The sequence below is a fragment of the Sapajus apella genome, unplaced genomic scaffold, assembly GCF_009761245.1.
Source record: "Sapajus apella isolate SASKATOON/1434 unplaced genomic scaffold, GSC_monkey_1.0 scaffold198, whole genome shotgun sequence".
In the NCBI taxonomy this organism is placed as follows: domain Eukaryota; kingdom Metazoa; phylum Chordata; class Mammalia; order Primates; family Cebidae; genus Sapajus; species Sapajus apella.
In genome coordinates, this window is record NW_022437138.1 from 984550 (window position 1) to 1005035 (window position 20486).

Below are 20486 nucleotides of genomic sequence, written 5' to 3' on the forward strand. Positions count from 1 at the left end.
AAATTGAGGAACAAAAGAGAAAATTTGTACATGATCTGGGTAAAAGATAATATTATATAATTGCTAATTTTCTTGGATGTGTTAATAGCATTGTGAATATAGTAGTGGAATGCCCTATTTTTAGGAAGTGATCCTGAAATATATAGCGGAGAATATCCTGAAGTCTGTTACTTATTTTGAAATAGGTTCAGCAAACAACATACACATACAAGTGCACACACCCACACCCACCCCCACACACCTTATCTAACAGAATGTTAACAATTGTTAAATCTAAACGGTAGGTGTCTACATGATATGAGGATTCATTGTATTTTTCTTCTGAATTTTCTATACATTTGAAAATGTTCATAATAAAACATTGGACAAAATAAAAATTATTAAAGTTTTTGTAGTAAAGACAGGTCCTTTTAGAATTTTTTAAAAAGGATCTTAAGGAATTATCTTTATTTTTTTATTTTTATTTTTATTTTTTTGAGATGGAGTTTTGCTCTTGTTACCCAGGCTGGAGTGCAATGGCGCGATCTCGGCTCACCGCAACCTCCGCCTCCTGGGTTCAGGCAATTCTCCTGCCTCAGCCTCCTGAGTAGCTGGGATTACAGGCGTGCACCACCATGCCCAGCTAATTTTTTGTATTTTTAGTAGAGACGGTTTCACCATGTTGACCAGGATGGTCTCGATCTCTTGACCTCGTGATCCACCCGCCTTGGCCTCCCAAAGTGCTGGGATTACAGGCTTAAGTCACCGCGCTCGGCCCTTGTTTTGTTTTCTTATCAACAATTTTTTTTTTAAATAGGGTCTTGCTCTGTTGCCCAGGCTGGAGTGCAGTGGTGCGTAGTTCACTGCAACCTAAGCCTTCTCAGTGATCTTCTCATCTCAGCCTCCTAAGTAGCTGGGACCACAGGCATGCACCACCAGACCTGGATAATTTTTTTTTTTTGAGATGGAGTTTCACTCTTGTTACTCAGGCTGGAGTGCAATGGTGCGATGTCTGTTCACCGCAACCTCTGCCCCCTGGGTTCAGGCAATTCTCCTGCCTCAGCCTCCTGAGTAGCTAGGATTACAGGCCTGCGCCACCGTGCCCAGCTAATTTTTTTGTATTTTTAGTAGAGACGTGGTTTCACCATGTTGACCAGGATGGTCTCGATCTCCTGACCTCGTGATCCACCCGCCTCGGCCTCCCAAAGTGCTGGGACTACAGGCGTGAGCCACCGCGCCCGGCCGATAATTTTTAATTTTTTTTTGTAAAGATGGGATCTTCCTGTGTCTCCCTATGTATTTGGGTCTCCTGCTCCTGACAGCAGCTGGGCCTGACCCACCTGAGGCTCAGGACAGGCCCTCTGTGGACCTTGTCAGGCCTTGGTGTTTGCTTTGCCCCTCCCCAGGTGGCTGACCTGGGAAGGGGAGGGAAAGGCAGTCGCATGAGGCCTCCAGCCCTGGGAACGGAATGTCCATGGCCTGCCTCAGCATGTGGGTCACCAGCTGCCCAGGGAGGATTGGCCAGGAGAGCCCAGCCCCTGCCTTGTGATTGGCTGTTTTGAAGGCGGGGTGCTCCAGGCCCTGCACCCCGCTGTGTTCCTAGCTGGCCCTGTGGGCCTCACAGCTGCCTGGGCCCTTGGCTGCAGCCTTTGCTGAGCTGCCTGTTGAATAACCAACAGCCTGTGTGTCCTCAGGAGTCTGGTGGGGACTTCATTTCACAATGGGGTTTTCCTCTCAGGCGCCCCTGGTATGAAAAGACTCCTTTCCCAGGGTGGTCCTGTCGGGCTTCCTCCCTGCCCTGCAAGCTGAGTGTTTGGAAGTTGGCTGGCCTCCACTCTGCCAGGGGATTGGGCACCTGTGCCCTTAGGAGCCTCAGTCCCTTGCCCTGCAAAGGCTGTACCTCTATTGCTGCTGGTGGCTGCTGTCTGCAGGGTCCCTGCTCCAGCTCTGGGAAGTGGGTGGGGTTCTCTCCTGTCCTCACAGGGGTGTGTGGTGAGGACACCCACCCAGCTCTGCTGCACTGTGCCTTCAAAGGGGTCTGAGCCTCAGGAGTAGAGCTGGGCTTGCAAGCGCTGGTCTGATGTCCACACGGCAGCATGGCCTGCCTGGCCAGGAGTGACCAGTCACGCAGACCCTAGTGCAGGGAACTGCTTAGAGACCTGCCTTCCTAACCTACCTTCCTGTCACAAGGCCCATGGGCTCTGCTCTGGGGAGAGATGGTGAGGTCACGGCCCCAAATTAAGGCCATGTGGGTGGTGCTGGCCTAACCCTGAGGCCCAGGGAGGGTGGAGGCATCTGAGAGCATAGCGAAGCGAGTCCCAGCAGTGCTCCCGAGAAAGAAGGAGGAGGTGGGAGCTGGAGGTGCAGGAGGGCAGTGCCCACCTAGAGAGGGGCGGGACCATGCTTCCCAGAGGCCAGGGCCCACCCGACCCCAGGAGAGGAGTTCCAGGGGGCCCCCAAGCAGGCTGAGGGCTTGGGGATGGGGCAGGGGCCAAGGCACCTTTCTGATTAGGCTGTGAGGGGACACCCTAGCGGGTGGATGGGGGCATCGGTCTGGCTGTGCAGGCCCAGGGCTGGCAGGTGGCAGGGTCTGGGCCTTGGTTCCTAGGCTGGGGCACCTCACTTGGGATATGTGTGCAGTGTGTGTCCTGAGCAAGTGGCTGGGGTCAGGGAGCGGGGAGGCAGGGGCTGGGGGAGCTGGGGAGGGAGGTACAGGTAGGAAGGGGCTTGCTGGGCTTCCCTCTAGGGGAGAGTTAGACAAGGGTGGGGCATGGACCCCCATGCTCTGCTTGTTTCAAACAGGCATCACATCACCAGGGACAGCCACCCAGAGCTGAGCTCGGTAGAGGCCAAGGGGGTGGTCAGGGTCTTCCTGCTGTCTCTGAAGATGCTCTCTTGCTTGTCTGCCTCTGCCCCATGTCCCCTTGTCACTCTTCCCTCCTCTGTGTCCTGGGTTGTGGCCACGTGTGCGAGCATGTGCCCTTCCATAGACTGTGCCCTAGGCATGATGAAGGGTGGGGCTGGGAGAGCATGAGGTGGGTCCCGGCTTTAATGAGGCATTGCCATGTGGTCCCCACCTGATCAGGGCCCCACATCCACCAGTTCACCCTTCGTCCTCTAACATCCGGTGACTGCCAGTGCCACGTGCCCCCCTTTTCCCTGTGGGGGTGGCCTTAGCATAGACAATGGGTCCCCCTTGGGGATGGCTTTTGACTGGCTGAAGGTCCTGGGGCTGATGTCATGACTGGTCTTGAGGTGCCCAAGCCAGGGGCCCAGGAGCTCCCTGTCCCAGGCAGGGGGTCATGTGCTGCCTGCCTGTTCCCTAGTCATACGGTGACATTCCATCCTCTTCACTTAACTTCGCTTTGTCAGCACAAGGCAGTCAGAGCTTATCTGCCTGCCAGCTCCCATTCCTGGGCTGTAGCTTCAGGAGCTCTGGCAGCATGTGGGGAGTCCCTGGCCCATGCAGGGCTGCCCAGGAGTGGATGGAAGGGAAGGCCTCCTGGTGGGAGCTCCTGGCCCAGGGCTTGTTCCTTGAACAGCTAGGTGGAGTGGGCACCTCACACCCCTTGACGTGGAGGCCTCTCAGATGCGGCTCACTGACCACTGCTCTGCCTTTACTCCTCCCGGGACTTGAGGGGTACCCTGTCCTCCTGTGAGTGTGGGCAGAGCTGCCCCCATGGGTCCAAGCACCTCTGGGGAGCCTCAGGGAGGCTGTGGATCCTGTTGGCCATGCAGCCGAGCTCTCTCCACGGCCACTGACTTCATCAGGCTTTGAATACAAAGTCAGATGACCCACAGAGCTGCTCCTGGGGCCAGGGAGACCATGGTCACTTTGTCACAGTAGATTTAAGAGCCACTCTTGTTAGCCTGAATGACACAGCAACGAAACCAAGTTCCAGGAAGCAGACTGTGGCCATGAGGAGGAGGAGAAAGAGGGTGTTCACAGTGGCTCTGGCAGGGGTGCGGGGCTGGTTTGGAGGGGAACCAGGCAAACCTAGGAGAGAGGCGCCGGTGGGCATGGGGGTGCTGGCCAGGCAGGGATGGAGAGGCACCTGCAGGAAGGACGGGCTTGGCTGAGCAGAGCATGGCCAGCCTTGTTGGGGGCAGCCTGCATCCTGGCCTCACTGGTCTTGAGGTGCTCAAGCCAGGGGCCCAGGACTTTTGGCATTACTAGGAAGTGATGGGAACCTGGAGTGGGGTGTGGTAAACAAGATGAGATGGTAAGATCTGCTTTCACGTTAAAGGAATTTTTCTGGTTGTTGCTTGGGAAAGAAGTGCCAGGGGCAAGAATGCTGCAGGAGGGCCAGCCTGGAGGACAGGGCAGGACTGCAGGGCCGGCTGTGTGGGGCAGGAGCTGGCGCTTGCATCAGTGGTGCCTGGAGACCCTGGCTCTCGGGCGGAGACCTGAGGAAGGGGGCCTTGCTGGGGATTTGGGGACCTCTGTGTGCTTGTGCCTTCCCGCCTCCATTCCTCTCAGCCCTGGCTGGCTCTGTCTTGGAACCAGGAATGCTCCTGTACTTGCAGCCAGCCCTGGGCTGTTCAGAGAACTCAGGCATATCCTTTGTATTTCTCCACCCACAAGGAGCCGCAGGCTCCTGAGACCTTAGGACACAAAAGCCCATAAACTGCTGCCTCTCCCTGGCCCAGGTGTTCCACCCCAGGATAAGGTGGGGCTGGGGCCTGCCCTTGGAACCTGCCCTCCCCTGGGGCTGTGGTGAGGCTCTCCAGGCAACCTCAGGGAGAACTTGCCTGTGTCTGGGGCCCAGGTGCTGTGACCCTGACCTTTGCCCTCCCTCTCCTTCCCACAGGTCCTGCACCTCAGCTGCGGAGAGGGATGGCAGTGGTGAGTGAGAGGCCTCCTTGCATGAACAGACACCCTCCCCACCCTGCACACCGCCTGGTGGCTCAGGAGGGTCTAGGCTGGGGCACAAGTTGGTACTGGGTTCCTATGTCCAGGGCAGTTGCCCTGTTGCTTTGGGCTTTGACATACTCACAAGCATCTGAAGAAGGAGACGCCCTGCTGCTTTTTCACAGCCTCCTGGGGGACCCAGGCCTTTGTTAAGGAGGCTTTGCTGTCCTGGCCTCATGAGGAGGCTTAGCCGGGCGACGCAGCACTCCAGGTGGAAGAGCCTGGTGCAGAGAGCAGGGTGGGCTTGGGGATGGGAGTTATGGGGCAGCGCAGTGCTGGGGCCAAGCTGGCAAGGCCACTGCCCTTGGGGCCTTCCTGAGGGGAGGGGCTCTGGGACGTTGGCATGTGGGTGCTGGGTTGGGTGTTTGAAGCTGTGCCCAGGCTGTGCATTCTCCATTCCAGGCACGAATAAGCAGGAGAAGCAATACCAGGCCCACCGGGCCTTCGGGGACCGCAGACATGGCGTCATCAGTGCCTGCACCTACTTCTACGCCAACGAGGCCAAATGCGACAGCCACATGGAAACATTGTTGAGCTGCATCGAGGCCTCAGGTGGGGCTTCCTTTTTGCTAGCTATACCCCTGCCATGCCCTGGCCTGGGTGGACCCCTGGGCTCATGGAGGTGCTGGTGGGTGAATGCCAAGCTGGCGCAGGAGCCAGAGGGCTGGGTTCTGGTCTCACTTGGGTTCCACACTGTTCAGCCCCTTCCTGAGGGGCCCCGTTGTCTCCAAGAAGGCATCTCCTGCCCCTGCCCAAGCCCCCTGCTCCCTGACCCTGCCTCATGCTCCCCACCCTTCTCCCTGGTTCAGGGTCAGGACCAGGAGCTGCAGGAAGTTGGTCCATGTCAGCTGTGGAGCCACCCTTAGCCCAGGGTGGAGATTCCGTTCAGGGAGTTGGTGCCACACCGTCTGCCTGTGAACCCCTCCCTGACCCCGACTCTGGGGACCAGAGGTGGGGGGAGCAGCTGCTTCCAGGGCTAGAGAAGCCAGAGGTCACCAAGGCCCAGTGTCCTTCAGTGTTAGAGATACACCTGACCCTGCATAGCCTCATGCTGGCCTCGGCAGCCCTCCGTCAGGGCAGCGGGTCCCATGCCTGTTGTGTTCTTTTTTTTTCCCCAAATGAAATTGGGTTTTGCTCTGTCGTACACGCTAGAGTGCAGTGGTGTGATCATAGCTCACTGCAGCCTAGACCTCCTGGGCTCAAGCCATGCTCTTACCTCAGCGTCTTGAGTTGCTGGGTCTACAGGTGCATGCTGCCACACCTGGCTATGTTTTTTTTTTTTTTTTTTAATTTTTGTAAGGAGGTTTCATGGCTGGGCATGGTGGTTCATGCCCGTAAACCCAGCACTTTGGGTGGTTGAAGTGTGTGGACTGCCTGAGACCAGCCCAGGCAACATGGTGAAACTCTGTCTCTACTAAAATACAAAAAATAAGCTGGGTGTGGTGGTATGTGCCTGTAATCCCAGCTACTCCTGGTGCTAAGACAGGAGAATCGCTTGAACCTGGGAGGCGGAGGTTGCAGTGAGCCGAGATAGCACCACTGCACTCCAGCCTGGGCAACAGAGCGAGACTTCATCTCAAAAAAGAAAAAAAAGATGAGGTCTCAATATGTTGCCCTGGGTGGCCTGGAGCTCCTGGGCTCAAGTGATCACCCTGCCTTGGCCTCCCAAAGTGCTGTGTTTATAGGCGCACACTACCACACCCAGCTAATTTTCATGTTTTTTAGTAGAGATGGTGTTTCGCTGTGTTGTCCAGGCTGGTCTCAAACTCCTGGGCTCAAGCGAACCTTCCACTTCGGCCTCCCAAAGTGCTGGGATTACAGGTGCATGCCACTGCACCTGGCCTTTCTGAGCAGTGCCCGGAAGCCGCCTCCTGACTGGGGCTAGGGTCAGAGTGGCCAGCTGAATGCTGGGCCATCAGGATGAGGGGTGTCTTCTCCTTGCCCATTTCCTGTTCTGCCGGGGCAGATGGAAGGAGAAGGCCCTGCAGAAGCAGATGCTCCTTTGGGGTGGTGTTAAACATGATGAGATGGTAAGAGCTGCATTCACTTTAAAGGAATATGTCTGGTGTTGCTTGGAAAGAAGTGTCAGGGGCAAGAATGCTGCAGAAGGGCCGGCCTGGAGGACAGGGTGGGACTGCAGAGCCAGCTGCCCGGGGGCAGGAACCTGTACTTGATCAGAGCTTCCTGGGAGAGCCTGGCTCTGGGGCGGAGTTCTGAGCAAGAGGGCCCTGCTTAGCTATGCTTGGTATTTCTGGGTCCTGTGACTCACATGTGAGCAGCCTGTGGTGCTGGTGTCACGGGGGGAAACTGAGGCAGGAACCCCATGGAGCTGCTCGGCAGCGGACAGGCAGTTCTTGTCCTGTCCCCTGCCGAGCTGTCCCACACCTGCATGGCAAACACAAACCCCGCCACGGAGCCTCCTCCTATCTGCACAGGGCCTCCAGAGCGCCATGTGTGAGGCCTTCACGGGCGGGGTGGGGTGGGGCCAAGAGCCTGCTGCGGGCTGGCCAGGCCGCAGCCCTCCCTATCCCACCCTGCGCTGCCTCTGTGCACCTCTCAGGGCCCTCAAGGCTTTTCCTGTGGCTTCTGACAGGTGCAGCCAGCGATGACGGCTTCTTAGCCATTAAACTCACGCTACTAGGGAGACCCCAGTTTCTGGTAAGGGCTGTAACCTTTCACCTGTAGAGTCTGGCGCTGGGCAAGTCCTCAGGGCAGCTGTGGGCATTCACTACAAAAACAGGTGCCCGTGCCTTAGAGGCCTGAGCCAGCCACAGGGGCTGTGTGGGGACTGGGGCGGGCAGGGGGTGTGTGCAGATGGCATTCAGGCCTGCATTTGCAGCTGCAGTTCTCAGATGTGCTGACCAAGTGGAGATGCTTCTTTCACCAAATGGCCGTGGAGCACGGGCAGGTGGGCCTGGCTGCCATGGACACCAAGCTGGAGGTGGCGGTGTTGCAGGTGGGACAGCACCCCCCTTGTTCTTTCCTGGGGCTTGTGAGGGCGTGAGCACTCTGGGTGCCCACAGTGAGGGATGGCGGGCAGTGGTCTGAGGTGGTTCTGGGAACTCATCAAGGGCATGGGCCTCACTCCGCAGCTCCTGGGGTTGGCCTAGGGAGGAAGAGGAGGTCTGAGGGACTCTGAGCAGAGAGAGGAGATGGTGGCAGGAGGGCTGGGGAGCCAGCTGGGCAGGGAGCGGGCATGTATCAGCATCAGGGCGGGAATAGACCTGTCTATGCAGTCGAAAGAAACCAGAAATGGACCCCGTTCTCGCTAACAATGAATAAAGCCAAACATGGCACCAGAGGCCAATGGGTTGGGGGAAGGATAAAATGTGAGTGAATGGGACTGATCCAGGCCTTCTCACTTCTCAAGGAAAGCATCACAAAGATGGACATCGCATCCAGGGCTGAGATTGAGGACTGGTTCCCAGCAGAGACCCTGGGAGTGTCTGGGTGAGAGCAGCCCTCAGGCTGAGAGGACGTGATCATCAGCCATGGTTCCAGCAGAGACCCAGCGGTGTCTTCCAGTCCTGGCTGCCCTGCCTGAGAGGGTGGGCCTTGGGGATGACAGTGCTGAAGGAACTGCTTTTCACACAGCAGGAGTTGATAGCCTTAGGAGTCCCAGAGGCTGGGGCTGGGCTGGGCAGGGTAGACACAGGGCCAGCAGAGACCCCAGAGAGGGCTCCTTCTAGAATTATCTGGGTCTAGAGCACGGGTGTCACTCTTAGCCCTCCCTGGAGCTCACGTTGGCAGGTGAAGGGTCAAAGCCCCACATCCCATCCTGTGAGCCAGGGGCTGGGACCAAGGTCACCAGGACCCCCAGTTGAAGTGGGGAGGTGACGGGGTAGGGCAGTAGTGAGCCATCCTCACACACTGCCAGCCTTGCCCACTGTGTTCACCCTGGTTCCCTGGAGCAGTGTCCACCTCCGGCCTGGCTGCCTCTGCTCGGCCTCTCCACAAGCTCAAAACAGCCCTAGAGTACTCAGTGTTTTCATAGCCACCTAGATGCAGGACTGTTTGTGGTTTTTTTTTTTTTTTAATTTTTAAAATGAATGTATTTTTCATAGAGACCAGCTATCACCATGTTGCCCAGGCTGGTTTCAAACTCCTGGGCTCAAGGGATCTGTCCACCGTAGCCTCCCAAAGTGCTGGGATTACAAGTTTGAGCCACTGCATGCCACTGATTTGAAATTTTTAAACAGATAACAATATTTTCATTCTCTCTGCCTTTTAAAAATGTACATCGAGGTAGGTTTTGTGGTGGTTGGTGAACGGACTGGTTTGGGCCTGGATCCTCCACTGGACCCTAGCACCCACAGGTGGGGTCACCCACTCTGCTGATGCGCCTCCTCCCGCAGCACCGTGGACCTGCTGGACTGGAACAGCCTCATCAACAGCAGGACCAAGCTCTCCAAGCACCTGGTGGTCCCTAACGCACAGGTGACACCTCCACTCCTCCATGAGGCCCAGCTCAGCAGGGCGCTGGGCTAAGAACGGAGCTCAATGTGCCCTGAGTGTCTCTTGTTGCCCACTCTGGGAATGTAACATGACCAAGATCACTGCACACTATGGCCCCACAGAGCCCCTATGGTCCAGGGGGAAGAAGACAAACCCACTAGTGTCCACAGGAGGCTTGGTGGGACAGAGACCCATGCAGAGCCTTGAGGTACCAGAAGGAGAGGGTGTCTGGGGGCCTTCCCCAAGTCATCTGTCCTTGTGCCCCAGGTTACCCCAAACTTCAGAGGCCTGAGATGCAAGAGTCACTCTGCTTCTCCCTCATGGTTCTGGGGTTGACAGGACTTGGCTGGGCGGTCCTCCCCTGGGGTCTCCTGGGTAGCAGTACTCACAGAGTAGTGGGCCTGGGTCCTGGTGGAGGCACCCATTTACATGTCTGGAAGTTGGTGCTGGCTGTGGTTTGGGCTTTCTCCCAACATGGCAGCTGGGTTCTAAGGGCCAGTGTCCCCTGAGACGTGAGAGCCAGGCAGAAGCTGGGTCCCTTTTCCTGCCTCGCCTCAGGAGTCACACGGTGTATTTCTGCCAAGTTCTTCTAACCATTTGTTAGAAGCAAGTCACCAGCCCAGCCTATATGCTGGTGGGGAGGGGAATGAGACTTCTCTACCTGTGGAAGGGGGCCCAGGAACTGGCAGTCTGCTTGAAAGAACAGCCTAAGTGGGGATTGGAAGAAAGAACAGAATCACCTTCAGAAGACACTCTGCAGAGAGAGGCAGCTTTCCCTGACACATCTAGCCCCGGTCCACTAAGGGCCCAGCCTCAAACTTACAGCTCCCAACCCAGAGCCTCAGGGTGCAGCACAGCGTGTACAGTGCGGCCGTGCACCATGGCCGCCAGCTGTCGGAGACATTAGCATGATATAGCAAGGGATAGAGAGGTACTCTTTGTGCCCAGTGAGACAAGGCTGCTGGGGCCAGCAAAGGGGTGAGCGGTAGGCCCTGTGCTGCAGGGACCCTGTGGGATGGGTCCCCGTGGCCTCTGAGCACCAGCTCCTTGAAGGCCTCATCCTGGAGCGTGCCCTGGTCTCCAGCCACGTGTCAGTGAGTGCTGCACAGCCATCCTATCTGCCTGTAGCCAGGGGTTCTTCCTCCTGGGCCCGCTCCCTGCTTTGGGTGGAGCCCTTCTGTTTGGTGATTGGGTGATCCGTGTTCACTTCCTCAGTGTCACATGGGAGCTGCAGGGGCCCTCCCACAATGGTGGGGCCTCTGTGGGAAGTGGGGAGGCTGTTAGAGTACAAGCTTTGGGGTGCAGGCCTGGACTGAGCCTGGGGCCCACTGGCATGGGCACCGAGCTCTGTCATGGCGCTGCCAGGCCCCGTGTAGGGCAGTGCACTGGCTGGGTTGGGGTTTCCAGGACACTTGTGTTGCTGTGTCCCCTTGGCCCTCCCTCCCAGCCCTGCGTCAGGGGGTGAGAGGGTTCCCGTGGGCAGGGAACAGTGAGCGGTTTAGCCTGGGCCTTGGCCTGACTGTGTGCTGTGCTCCTAGACAGGACAGCTGGAGCCCCTGCTGTCCCAGTTTACTGAAGAGGAGGAGCTGCAGATGACAAGGATGCTGCAACGGATGGACGTCCTGGCCAAGGTGAGCTGCCCTGCTCAGGCAGAGGGCTGGGGCCCTGGGGACCTGAAACTCATGCACAGGAGGACACCCGCCTCACTTGAGCAACAACTGCTCCCCCTCCCCTCCCCTGCACCTCTCAGAAAGCCACAGAGGTGGGTGTGCGGCTGATGGTGGACGCCGAGCAGACCTACTTCCAGCCCGCCATCAGCCGCCTGACGCAGGAGATGCAGCGCAGGTTCAACGTGGAGAGGCCGCTCATCTTCAGCACGCACCAGTGCTACCTCAAGGTCGGCTCCCGCCCAGCCCCTGCCTACCTGCCTGGGGGCTTGGAGACCGGCCACAGGAGGGGCTCCTCTCATCTGAGCTCCGTGGTATTTGCCTGGTTCCATGCTGAGCACCTGCCAAGGAGCTCGTGGGATGGAGGAGAGAGTGGGCTGTGCCCCTGAGGGGCTGTTGGGGTCTTCTACAGCACAGCTCACCCAGGGCAGACCCCACGGTCCAGGAAAGAGGCCCTTGGGTGGTGGCCACAGCCAGGCCTGCAGAGGAGGTTGAGGCCGGGATGACTGCCTCGGAGGAGGAAGAAAGGTCTCTGCTGATGCCTGCTGCCTGCAGCCCCTCCTCTCCTCAGAACCAGCCAAGAGTGTTTAATGAGCAGGAGGAAGACAGCAATCTTTATGAGGATCCACTAGACGTGCCCGACACCCCCAACTTGGAAGGCTTCACATGACCATTTCCTCAAGCTCGTTTGCAGTTGAGCACCCCTCTAAGAACCTGATGAAAGCTCTGGGCCCTTGCCAGAAGGACTCACCCAGGATGTCACATGTATTCAGGGAGCCCAGGGATGCTTCAAGGCAGGACCCCCAGCCCAGCCTGAGGGCCCCAGGCTGCTTAGGGACCCTAGCAGGTCCAGAGCTCTCAGGGGTGAGCCGGGTGCCCGAAGGACACAGGGTGGCATGAGGAGGGGTCCAGGTAGGAGCCCACAGTACACACCCCTCCCACTGTTGGCCTGGGAGTCTAGAGCCCGTGATGGCTACTGGTGCCTGGGCTGCCCCTACAGGGCTGTCCACCAGCCACACAGGAGGCTGTAGATGTCCCCACTGCCATTTCCCCTTGGGGACAGAGGTTGGGGGCCCATCCTCAACCACACCTGCTCCAGGTGCCCTGAGCGGCACCTCCCCAGGCAGCTGCTGCCCAGCTCTGGTGACTACACCTGGGGGCACATGGGCCCAGGAAGGCCCCATCCTGCTGTCACCTTGGGCTTGCCCAGGCTCCCTGCGACTTTTGGCCCTGGCCCCACAGGATGCTTATGACAATGTGACCCTGGATGTGGAGCTGGCTCGCCGTGAGGGCTGGTGTTTTGGGTCCAAGCTGGTGCGGGGCGCATACATGGCCCAGGAGCGAGCCCGTGCGGCAGAGATTGGCTATGAGGACCCCATCAACCCCACGTACGAGGCCACTAACGCCATGTACCACAGGTGCGCAGCTCTCCCACACCTCCATCTTCCCAGGGTGGGATGCCAAGAAACTGGGACTGAGAGAGGGGCTTGGAGAGGCTGCTGGGGCTGCCCGTGTCCCACCCTGCTGGAGCCAGAAGCCCCCAGCAGGAGTGGCAGCCGTATGTGTCCTGAGGTCAGAACTGGTATTTCCTCTGCTTTGGTGTTATGTATTGCTTTTTCAAAAACATTAAGGTTATTCTTTTATAAATATAAAAATGCCAATTGAACAAAGCAAAATCGGCCACTGTTCCCTGAGCCGGCTCCTGCAGACACTTAGATCCAGAGATGTGCACGAGCGCCCGGCTCCCCTGCCCCGCAGGCTCAGCCTGTGCTTTTCAGTTCCCGCAGTGGGATCGCCCATCAGCTGCTCTGCGCCTCCTTTTACTCTCTAGTTCTCTTGGTGATGTTTTCATGTAGCACCGGCCGACTGACCATGGGCTTTTCCTTAGAGGTGTGTGTGCATGTTGCACATGCAAAGAGACCCCAAGCGTTTCCTCGTTGGCATGTCGTGCCACAGTGCACACATCTGCAGTGTTGTTGTTTGTGTTGTACAGTGTGTCCTCTGCCCAATGTGTTTTTCATTTCACATTCCATCTGGGTCCCTTTGTGTGGGCTTGCAGAGCAGCACTGTTACCAGCCAGCATGGGGTGCCCAGGGCTGTGTGTCCAGCGTCTTTGATCTTACTGGTTTTCAGTCTGGTGGTTGTCATAGGGACCCACTGGACATACTGTCACCGTCTGTAGTACACACAGGCCATCAGGGGTTCTGTGTCGGAGGATGCAGCTGTCCTAGGTTCCTGGAAATGGAATTGCTGGGTCAGGGAGAATGTGCACATGGTCAAGCCTGCTGAGTGTCCTCCCTGCAGGGGGTCTGTACTGCTCAGGCACCCTGGTGCCCCAGGATGCCCACCCCCACTGTGGCCCACGGACCTGCTTCTCTTTCATTTTCTTGCAGGGCCAGGGGTGCACTGTAGGACCCCTCCCTAGAAGCAAAGCTGTGTCTGTCTTGAGACTCATGGGCATGTGTGGGCTGGTCCAGAGTCACGGCACATTAGATGCAGGGATGCTGCACCCCACCTCATTTTGAGCAAATTGTCTGCCCCAGACGTCGTTCGCTTGTTCTTGGTTGCTGGTCTTTTTCATGAGGCGCTGGGAGGGGCAGATGCTGCTCCCATTCCTCCTGATGCTGTGGGCACCCTTGGAAAGAGCCAGCTCACCAGATGGCCCTGGGCCTGGCCTTGGCCTCCTCCCTGTGCAGCTGGTAACAAGGCACAGGCAACCACAGGCCTGGAACTGGGCTCCCATGGCACTCTCCACAGGTGCCTGGACCATGTGTTAGAGGAGCTGAAGCACAACACCAAGGCCAAGGTGATGGTGGCCACCCACAACGAGGACTCAGTGCGCTTCACGCTGCGCAGGTAGGCGTGCCCCACCCCGCATTGTCACCCCACCTCGAGCTAGGTGTGCGCTGCCCTGCACTGTCGCCCCACCCCGAGGTGTTGGCTCCTCTGGTTGGGGAGAATTGGCAGCATCTCAGAGCTCAGGGTGGGCAGAGCAACCTGCTGGGTGCAGCTGGGCATTTGTGGGGTTGGTGAAATGAGCTGGAGGGCAGCTTCAGTGCCCCACAGGCCTGGGCCTGCTGCTGTTCTGGACATTGCACCATGAGAGCGCAAAGGCTCTTTGCAGTTACTTTGGTTTTTAAAAGTAACGTTTTATTATTATTTTTTTAGACAGAACGTTGCTGTCACAGGCTGGAGTGCAGTGGCATGGTCTCGGCTCACTGCAATCTCCGCTTCCCAAGTTCAAGCAATTATTCATGCCTCAGCCTCCCAAGTAGCTGGGAGTACAGGTGTGTGCCATCACACCTGGCCAATTTTTTGTATTTTTAGCAGAGACAGGGTTTTACCATGTTGACCAGGCTGGTCTCAAACTCCTGGCCTCAAGTGATCCTCCCTTCTTGGCCTCCCAAAGTGCCGGGATTACATGTGTGAGCCACTGTACCCAGCCTTTTAGAAATGGACCTATTAAACTTCCAAATTAAAAAATGAAATTTCATTAGGGGATTCGCATGGCTCCAGAAAGGTACAAATGCAGTGTTGGAATCCAGTCCCTCAGGAGGCCTCCAGAGCGCTGCCTCATTTATAAGCAGTTCCCTTCACATTTTTCTTTCTTTGCTTTTTTTTTTTTTTTGAGGCAGAGTGTTGCTTTGTTGCCAGACTGGAGTGCAGTGGCAAGATCTTGGCTCACTGCAACCTCTGCCTCCCAGGTTCAAGTGACTCTCCTGCTTCAGCCTCCCTAGTAGCTGGAATTACAGGTGCATGCCACCACACCTACCTACTTTCTGTATTTTTTGTAGAGATGGGGTTTCACCATGTTGGTCAGGCTGGTCTCCATCTCCTGACCTCAAGTGATCCACCCACCTTGGCCTCCCAAAGTGCTGGGATTACAGGTGTGAGCCACTATGCCTGGCCGTTCCCTTAACATTTTTGTACATCTGAAATGTCATGGTTTGTTTTCTCTTTAAATGTTCATCCCGTGGAGCACAACTTTGGTAGAATTCTAACAAGTCAAATACAGAAGTTAGGTGAAGTCCGTTTTTGGATATTCCAGTACCATCACTCTGGTCTTACCTCATGCCTAAGCCCAAGCTATGCCCACAGTGGGGTCCTAGGTCCTTCTCCCCTCCCAGATTTTGTGTTTCCAGGGATGGGACCCCCAGAAGCTTTGGGGGCCTGGGCAGCAGCTTCGCTGGCTCTCACCTTCCTAGGAGCTGAGCAGGAGCTCCACTCCACAGCAGGGCAGGGTGCCCTAGATGCAGGACTTTGAGGCACGAGGGGGTTCCTCAAGGAGCTGTGAAGCCGCAGGGCCAGGGCTGTAGCCAACAGGACACATCCTGGCCCTGCTAGGGGAGCTGACTCGCGGCTCGGAAATCATTCAGTGATGTCCACACTTGGCCTCTGTTCATGATGCTGCTGCTTTGTCATGGCCTGAAATGGCAGCACACCCCCTTTTGTGCCCCGATCCTCTGCTATTTGTAATAGATGTGACGGTGACGGGACAGACTCACTTTGTCCACACGCACAGGCCTGGTGGCCAGCAGTGCCCAGCACTCGGGAGCTGGTGGTGGGCCCTCTTAGCTTACCATCAGGACTCCCAGCCTCTGGTTGGACTCTCAATGCTGGTGGAATCACAGTGTGACTAGGCATATCACCATCCAACTCTAAAAGGACAGCCTGCCCTCAGCAGGGCTTCCTCTCTCTCCAGCTTCAGCTTCCTTCCCTCGACCCCACCTGGGACCTGTCTGTCCTTACTATTTTGCTGTGTCAGTGGCTCCCCCACTGGACACCAGTACCACGCCTGAGAGGGTGGACCCCTGCAGGCTTCAGCTCTGTGCCCCTGCTGTGGGTGGCTGGGTAGCTGGGTCTAGAACCTACCTCCCCTGGGGAAGTGGTTCTAGACTACGGTGGCTGTTCTGTCCTAGGCCGGGCCCAGACCACCACACCACCCACCCTCAAACAACCCCAGTTGGCTTTGGCCGAGGAACAAACCAGCCCCAAACTTAGAGGATGGAACAGTGGCGTGTTCCGTCGGCCAGAGGCAGGCTGAATCAGCTGGTGCTTCTGCTGCTGGCTGTGCCTGTGTCCCTTCTGCACCTGTGACCAGCTGGGGCCGGTGGGGCCTAATGACCTCATTCATGGCCGGGGCAGTAAAGGAGACTGCGTCCTGTATCCAGCGTCCCACAGGCCAGCCCAGGCTAGGCTGTGTGGTGGGCTTAGGCTTCCAGAAAGCCTGGATAGGGCAAGCCTCTGCTTGTGTCACCTTTGCTACCTCCCTGTTGGCCAGAGTGCCTCATGAGGCCAAGGCCAGATGCCAGGTGGAGTGAGCTGCTGCCCTATGCTGGGAGGAGCACAGTTACATGGCAGAGGCTGTGAACACCAGCAGGGGAGGGGGCAGCCAGCAGTGGCAGCCTGGCTCTAGGGTTAATGTCCTGGGGTTGAGAAGGCACAAGCTGGAGATCAGGGCAGTGTGGCAGAGGTGGGTGCCTGCTTTAGTTGGGTGGTCCCAACACCGGAACCCAGCCCAGGGATGTAGGGAAAGGGCTTATGGCTGATGGGTACTCTGGGAGCTTGAGCTGGGGTGGGTTGGGGGAGGGTGTGGGAAGCACAGCACAGGCCCCGACCGTCACGCAGGTGATGTGTGAGGAGCAGGCGGAACTTGTCCCAGCGTGGGGGCCCCAGTGCTGTGCAGACCAGCTATGTCGGGATACCTGGATACAGGAAGCTGGAGATGAAACTTCAGAACTGTCACTGCATGGATATTTCAAACCCTGAGAATTTTTGTGAAACCCTATAACGGGTGGTGTCAGGACAGAGTTTAGGGCTCCCACCCCCTATCTGAGCAGTGTCACATCTGCAATTTAAAATTTTTTAGTAGCTACGTTAAAAGGGAAACTGAATTTCAGTAATACATTTTAATTAACCCAAAATATATAAAATATTACCACTTCACATTGTATTCAAGTTGCTTTTAGAAAAGTGATGTGACATTTTGCATTATTTTACTACAAAGTCTCCTAAATCCTGAGTATTTGACACTTGCAACATATCTCGATTCAGGGCAGCCACCTTCCAAGGACTCAGGGGCTGTGGCAGCCGTGTGGGACAGAGCAGCTGTGGGGCGCAGAACCCGGGAAGGACTTGAGGGAGGGATGGTGGGAGAGCCCAGGAGCTTCCCTGCCCTGTGGGGCAGGCTCCTGGGTGGGTCAGGGCCTCAAGAAGGGCTGCACTTCCAAAACGGGAGGTGGACAGGTGGGGGTGGGGATGGCAGGAAGGGGGCCTTGCTAAGGGCCGAGCCTCCCCAGGGGGAAGAGTAGGGCAGCCCAGCAGAGTCCTGCTGGGAAGAGGCCTCACTGGGGCAGGGCTGGGCTATGGGCCCACCTCACAGGGGATGAAGTCTGGGGAGTATAGATGGGGAACCTAGGGTGGCAGGACAGACTCAGAGCTGGGACAGGGGCCCTGTACCCTTGCACTGGGGGCAGTGTCCTGGAACTGGCCCTCAGCTCCTGGCTTCACCTGCACAGGATGGAGGAGCTGTGCCTGCATCCTGCTGGCCACCAGGTGTATTTTGGCCAGCTGCTGGGCATGTGTGACCAGATCAGTTTCCCGCTGGGTGAGTGGGGCCCTCCCTGGTGTGGTGGGGTGGGGTGCTGGGCCTGGGCTTCATGGCGCATCTCTCCTCCACGCAGGCCAGGCCGGCTACCCTGTGTACAAGTATATGCCCTACGGCCCGGTGATGGATGTGCTGCCCTACCTGTCCCGCCGTGCCCTGGAGAACAGCAGCCTCATGAAGGGCGCCCGTCGGGAGCGGCAGCTGCTGTGGCTGGAGCTCTTTCGGCGGCTCCGAACTGGCAGCTTCTTCCATCGCCCTGCCTAGCACCCTTGAGCCCACCCTGGGCCTCCAGTCACCCCAGCTCTGGCCTCCAGGGACCCTTGCCCCTCCAGGCCATCACCATCCTCACACAGATTCACCTTTTTTCACCCCACACTTCAGAGCTGCTGGATGTGGGCCAGGTGCCTCCCAGCTCCGCCCAGGGTGTGGGCCGAACCTGATACCTGCCTGAGAAAGCTGCTGGGAACTGTCGGGAACTCTCCTGGGATGTGTGGGCCCAAGCCCTCACCTCCATGACCCACATGTCCTTGGACCTAGAGGACTGTCTGCCTTCTGCCAGGGCCAGCCCACAGAGCTCGAGCCCCTTGGGGACAGTGGCCGGGCTGGGGAGGCCTGCCTGGTCAATAAACCACTGTTCCTGCAGCTGAGAGCACTTGTTCCCACACAAGGTCAGCTCTGGATGGCAAGCGGGAGGGGCTCAGACTCGCCTCCAGCGTCATCTGTTCCTGGAGGCTAGGCCCTGTACAGACCTAGCCACCCAGGGTGCTGGACACCCCCAACCCTGACTCCACAACTCAGGACCCAGCAGGGCCCCTGGGCTTGGGGCAGCATGGAGGGGACTCATGCAGATGCAGAGGCCAAGCTCCCCAGGTGGGCCTGACACCCCTCCCCCTGGGGCTCCTCCTCAGACCACTCCCTGCCATCCGGAGTCCTCCACACCGGCACCCCCTCCCCCCGCCCACCACCACAGCAACCATGACCTGTATCAGGCTCCTCCTAGTGGTTCCCACAGGACACTGACCAGGCTGCAGCAGGTACACACTCAGCCCCCAGTCCCACGAAGCAGGCTGGATGTGGTCCTCAGGCCCTGGGGCTTGGATGGGGGCCCCGTGCAGATGGTAGTGACAGCATCCTGGGACCAGGGCTGGGGCAGGAAAGGTCTGGAGGCTCCCAGTCTCCATGCAGGGGGAGGGGTGGTGGGCTGGGCACACAGCCCAGGAAGGGACCCCCAGGCAGGGTCCTCTGCTGCAGCAGAGGTGGGGGCCATACCAGGGCTCTGGTTATGGCAGAACCCACAGCTGTCACACAAGCCACATGCAGGCCACACTGAGGCATCTTTATTTCTCTGAGTCACACAGAGCTTGGGCCTTGGAGCCTCTTCTGCATGGGGGCTACAGCTGCCAAGGGAGAGGTGGAGACCAGAACAAGCACTCGGGTGGGCCCCAGTGCAGGTTGCGACATGCCCCGCGGAGTGAAAAGGTGTGAGAACCCCCATGCCCACTCGCCTGGCCCTGAGGCAGGTAGCGGCAGGCTGGACCCACCTCCCCTTTATGACATGCTAGCATTTGGCAGAAAGTCCCAGATGAAGATAGGGACAGGCAGCCAGGGTCCACCTGGCCTCTCCTCAGCAGGGAGACCCTGCAGGCAGCTGCGAAGGCAGTGGCCAAAGGTCAAGAAGATGAACTCTGCCCAGCCTCCTGCTGCCTGTGACTATGGTGGGACAGGGCTGCCTTCCTGGTCACACTGAGCAGCAGGTGGCTGCCAGCGACCTCCCAGTCCCAGGGATGCCTTCCCTGCCTGGCAGCCCCTCTGCTGCAGCTTCCGGATGAGCTCCAGCAGGTTCATCTGCAGCATCAGCTCCTGGGATATAGAGGGGCCCCATGAGCATCAGAGTGCCCAGGCCCCATTCATCCCAGCCTAGAGATGCCAGGCAGTGAGCCCATGGGGTGACCATCCTGTGAAGCCGGTCATGGCCTGCCAGGAAAGGGTGGAATCTAAGCCTCTGCTCCCAGCAGGGCCATTCAGAATGGCATGTGGGAGGAGAGCAGAAGAGGGCCATGTGGGCCTGGGGAGGGTGGGCAGTGCCCCATGGCTGGCTGGCTCACCCTCCTGTAGGGAGTGGGCCCAGCCTCTGTGCTGGGAACAGCATAGATATCCTTTTTGGGGCCTCAGTCCTTCCACTTCATCCCTATACTCTAAGCCTGGATTCTCAGAGACCAGATGGAATGGGGTCTTCAGGGCTCAGGGGCACTCGGGCTAGGGCAGAGCAGGCCCAAGCACTGACCTGCGGGTTGGTGGTCACGTAGAAGCCAGCCACCCCCGCCTTCTCCAGTGTGCTCTGCTGGTCAGCCACCTTCCGGTCCAGCTCCAGGACGATCTTCCGGTCCATTGCCCGCTGCTCCTCACGGATCCGGTGCTCAACCGCCTGCCGTGGGTGAGGGAGGGTGAAGGCGGCTCAAACAAGTGCCTGCTGCCGTCCCCAGTGGCACCAGCTCTGACACCACTGATGCATCCTCACCACATCCAGGCCTCTCCTCGGCCAGCCAAACCCTGAAGTGGGGCTCCAAGGGCCTTACACGAATGCCTTGGGACTGCACATGCGTCCCTGCAGGAACCCCCTGCCCCTTGGCTTGTTGGTTAAATGCCAGTCTCCGGCTGTCCCTGTGCTCCCTGGGAGAAGGATGGGCCCCTTCCTGGCTGGCTCCATCACCCCACCATTGCCCTTGTACCCCCGAGGCCACCTGCTCTGTGGAGGCCCCAACCCACAAGGAGCTGCTATGCAGGGGAGCACTGGTGGGCCTTCACCCTCCACCCAGCCCCAGCACACCTGGTGGGACTCACTAGGCCTCCAGTGGCCCATTCAGGC

At 58.0% G+C, this 20486-nt stretch overlaps 2 protein-coding genes across 3 annotated transcripts in view; one reads left to right on the forward strand and one right to left on the reverse strand.

The window, feature by feature from the left end:
* Positions 1 to 18269, forward strand: part of LOC116543859 (proline dehydrogenase 1, mitochondrial-like) — a 20689-nt gene extending 2420 nt beyond the window's left edge. The window contains exons 3-14 of one of the 2 annotated variants that reach the window (XM_032269803.1): positions 4791 to 4825; positions 5294 to 5443; positions 7485 to 7549; positions 7731 to 7847; positions 8262 to 8341; positions 9247 to 9328; positions 10885 to 10977; positions 11097 to 11243; positions 12256 to 12431; positions 13771 to 13869; positions 17532 to 17620; positions 17697 to 18269. In XM_032269803.1, coding sequence (XP_032125694.1) covers positions 4791 to 4825; positions 5294 to 5443; positions 7485 to 7549; positions 7731 to 7847; positions 8262 to 8341; positions 9247 to 9328; positions 10885 to 10977; positions 11097 to 11243; positions 12256 to 12431; positions 13771 to 13869; positions 17532 to 17620; positions 17697 to 17884 — 1321 coding nt within the window. In that variant the 3' untranslated portion in view covers positions 17885 to 18269. The remainder of the gene's footprint in view (positions 1 to 4790; positions 4826 to 5293; positions 5444 to 7484; positions 7550 to 7730; positions 7848 to 8261; positions 8342 to 9246; positions 9329 to 10884; positions 10978 to 11096; positions 11244 to 12255; positions 12432 to 13770; positions 13870 to 17531; positions 17621 to 17696) is intronic. The other variant, XM_032269802.1, reaches the window with a different exon arrangement.
* A 666-nt stretch (positions 18270 to 18935) lies between these two features.
* LOC116543860 (protein DGCR6-like) lies at positions 18936 to 20445 on the reverse strand. The gene is made up of 2 exons (XM_032269804.1): positions 19905 to 20445; positions 18936 to 19480 (listed from the first exon to the last, which is right to left on the reverse strand). The coding sequence occupies exons 1-2, from the start codon at positions 20007 to 20009 to the stop codon at positions 19331 to 19333; spliced, it is 255 nt and encodes an 84-aa protein (XP_032125695.1). The 5' UTR covers positions 20010 to 20445; the 3' UTR covers positions 18936 to 19330.
* Positions 20446 to 20486: the final 41 nt, after the last annotated feature.

What these genes read in the sequence shown, in the direction of transcription:
- LOC116543860 (XM_032269804.1), bottom strand. Translation starts at nt 20,009, where the DNA reads ATGGACCGGAAGATCGTCCTGGAGCTGGACCGGAAGGTGGCTGACCAG. An exon ending in ACGTGACCACCAACCCGCAG is followed by an intron (nt 19,481 to 19,904) that starts GTCAGTGCTTGG and finishes TCTATATCCCAG; the next exon opens with GAGCTGATGCTGCAGATGAA.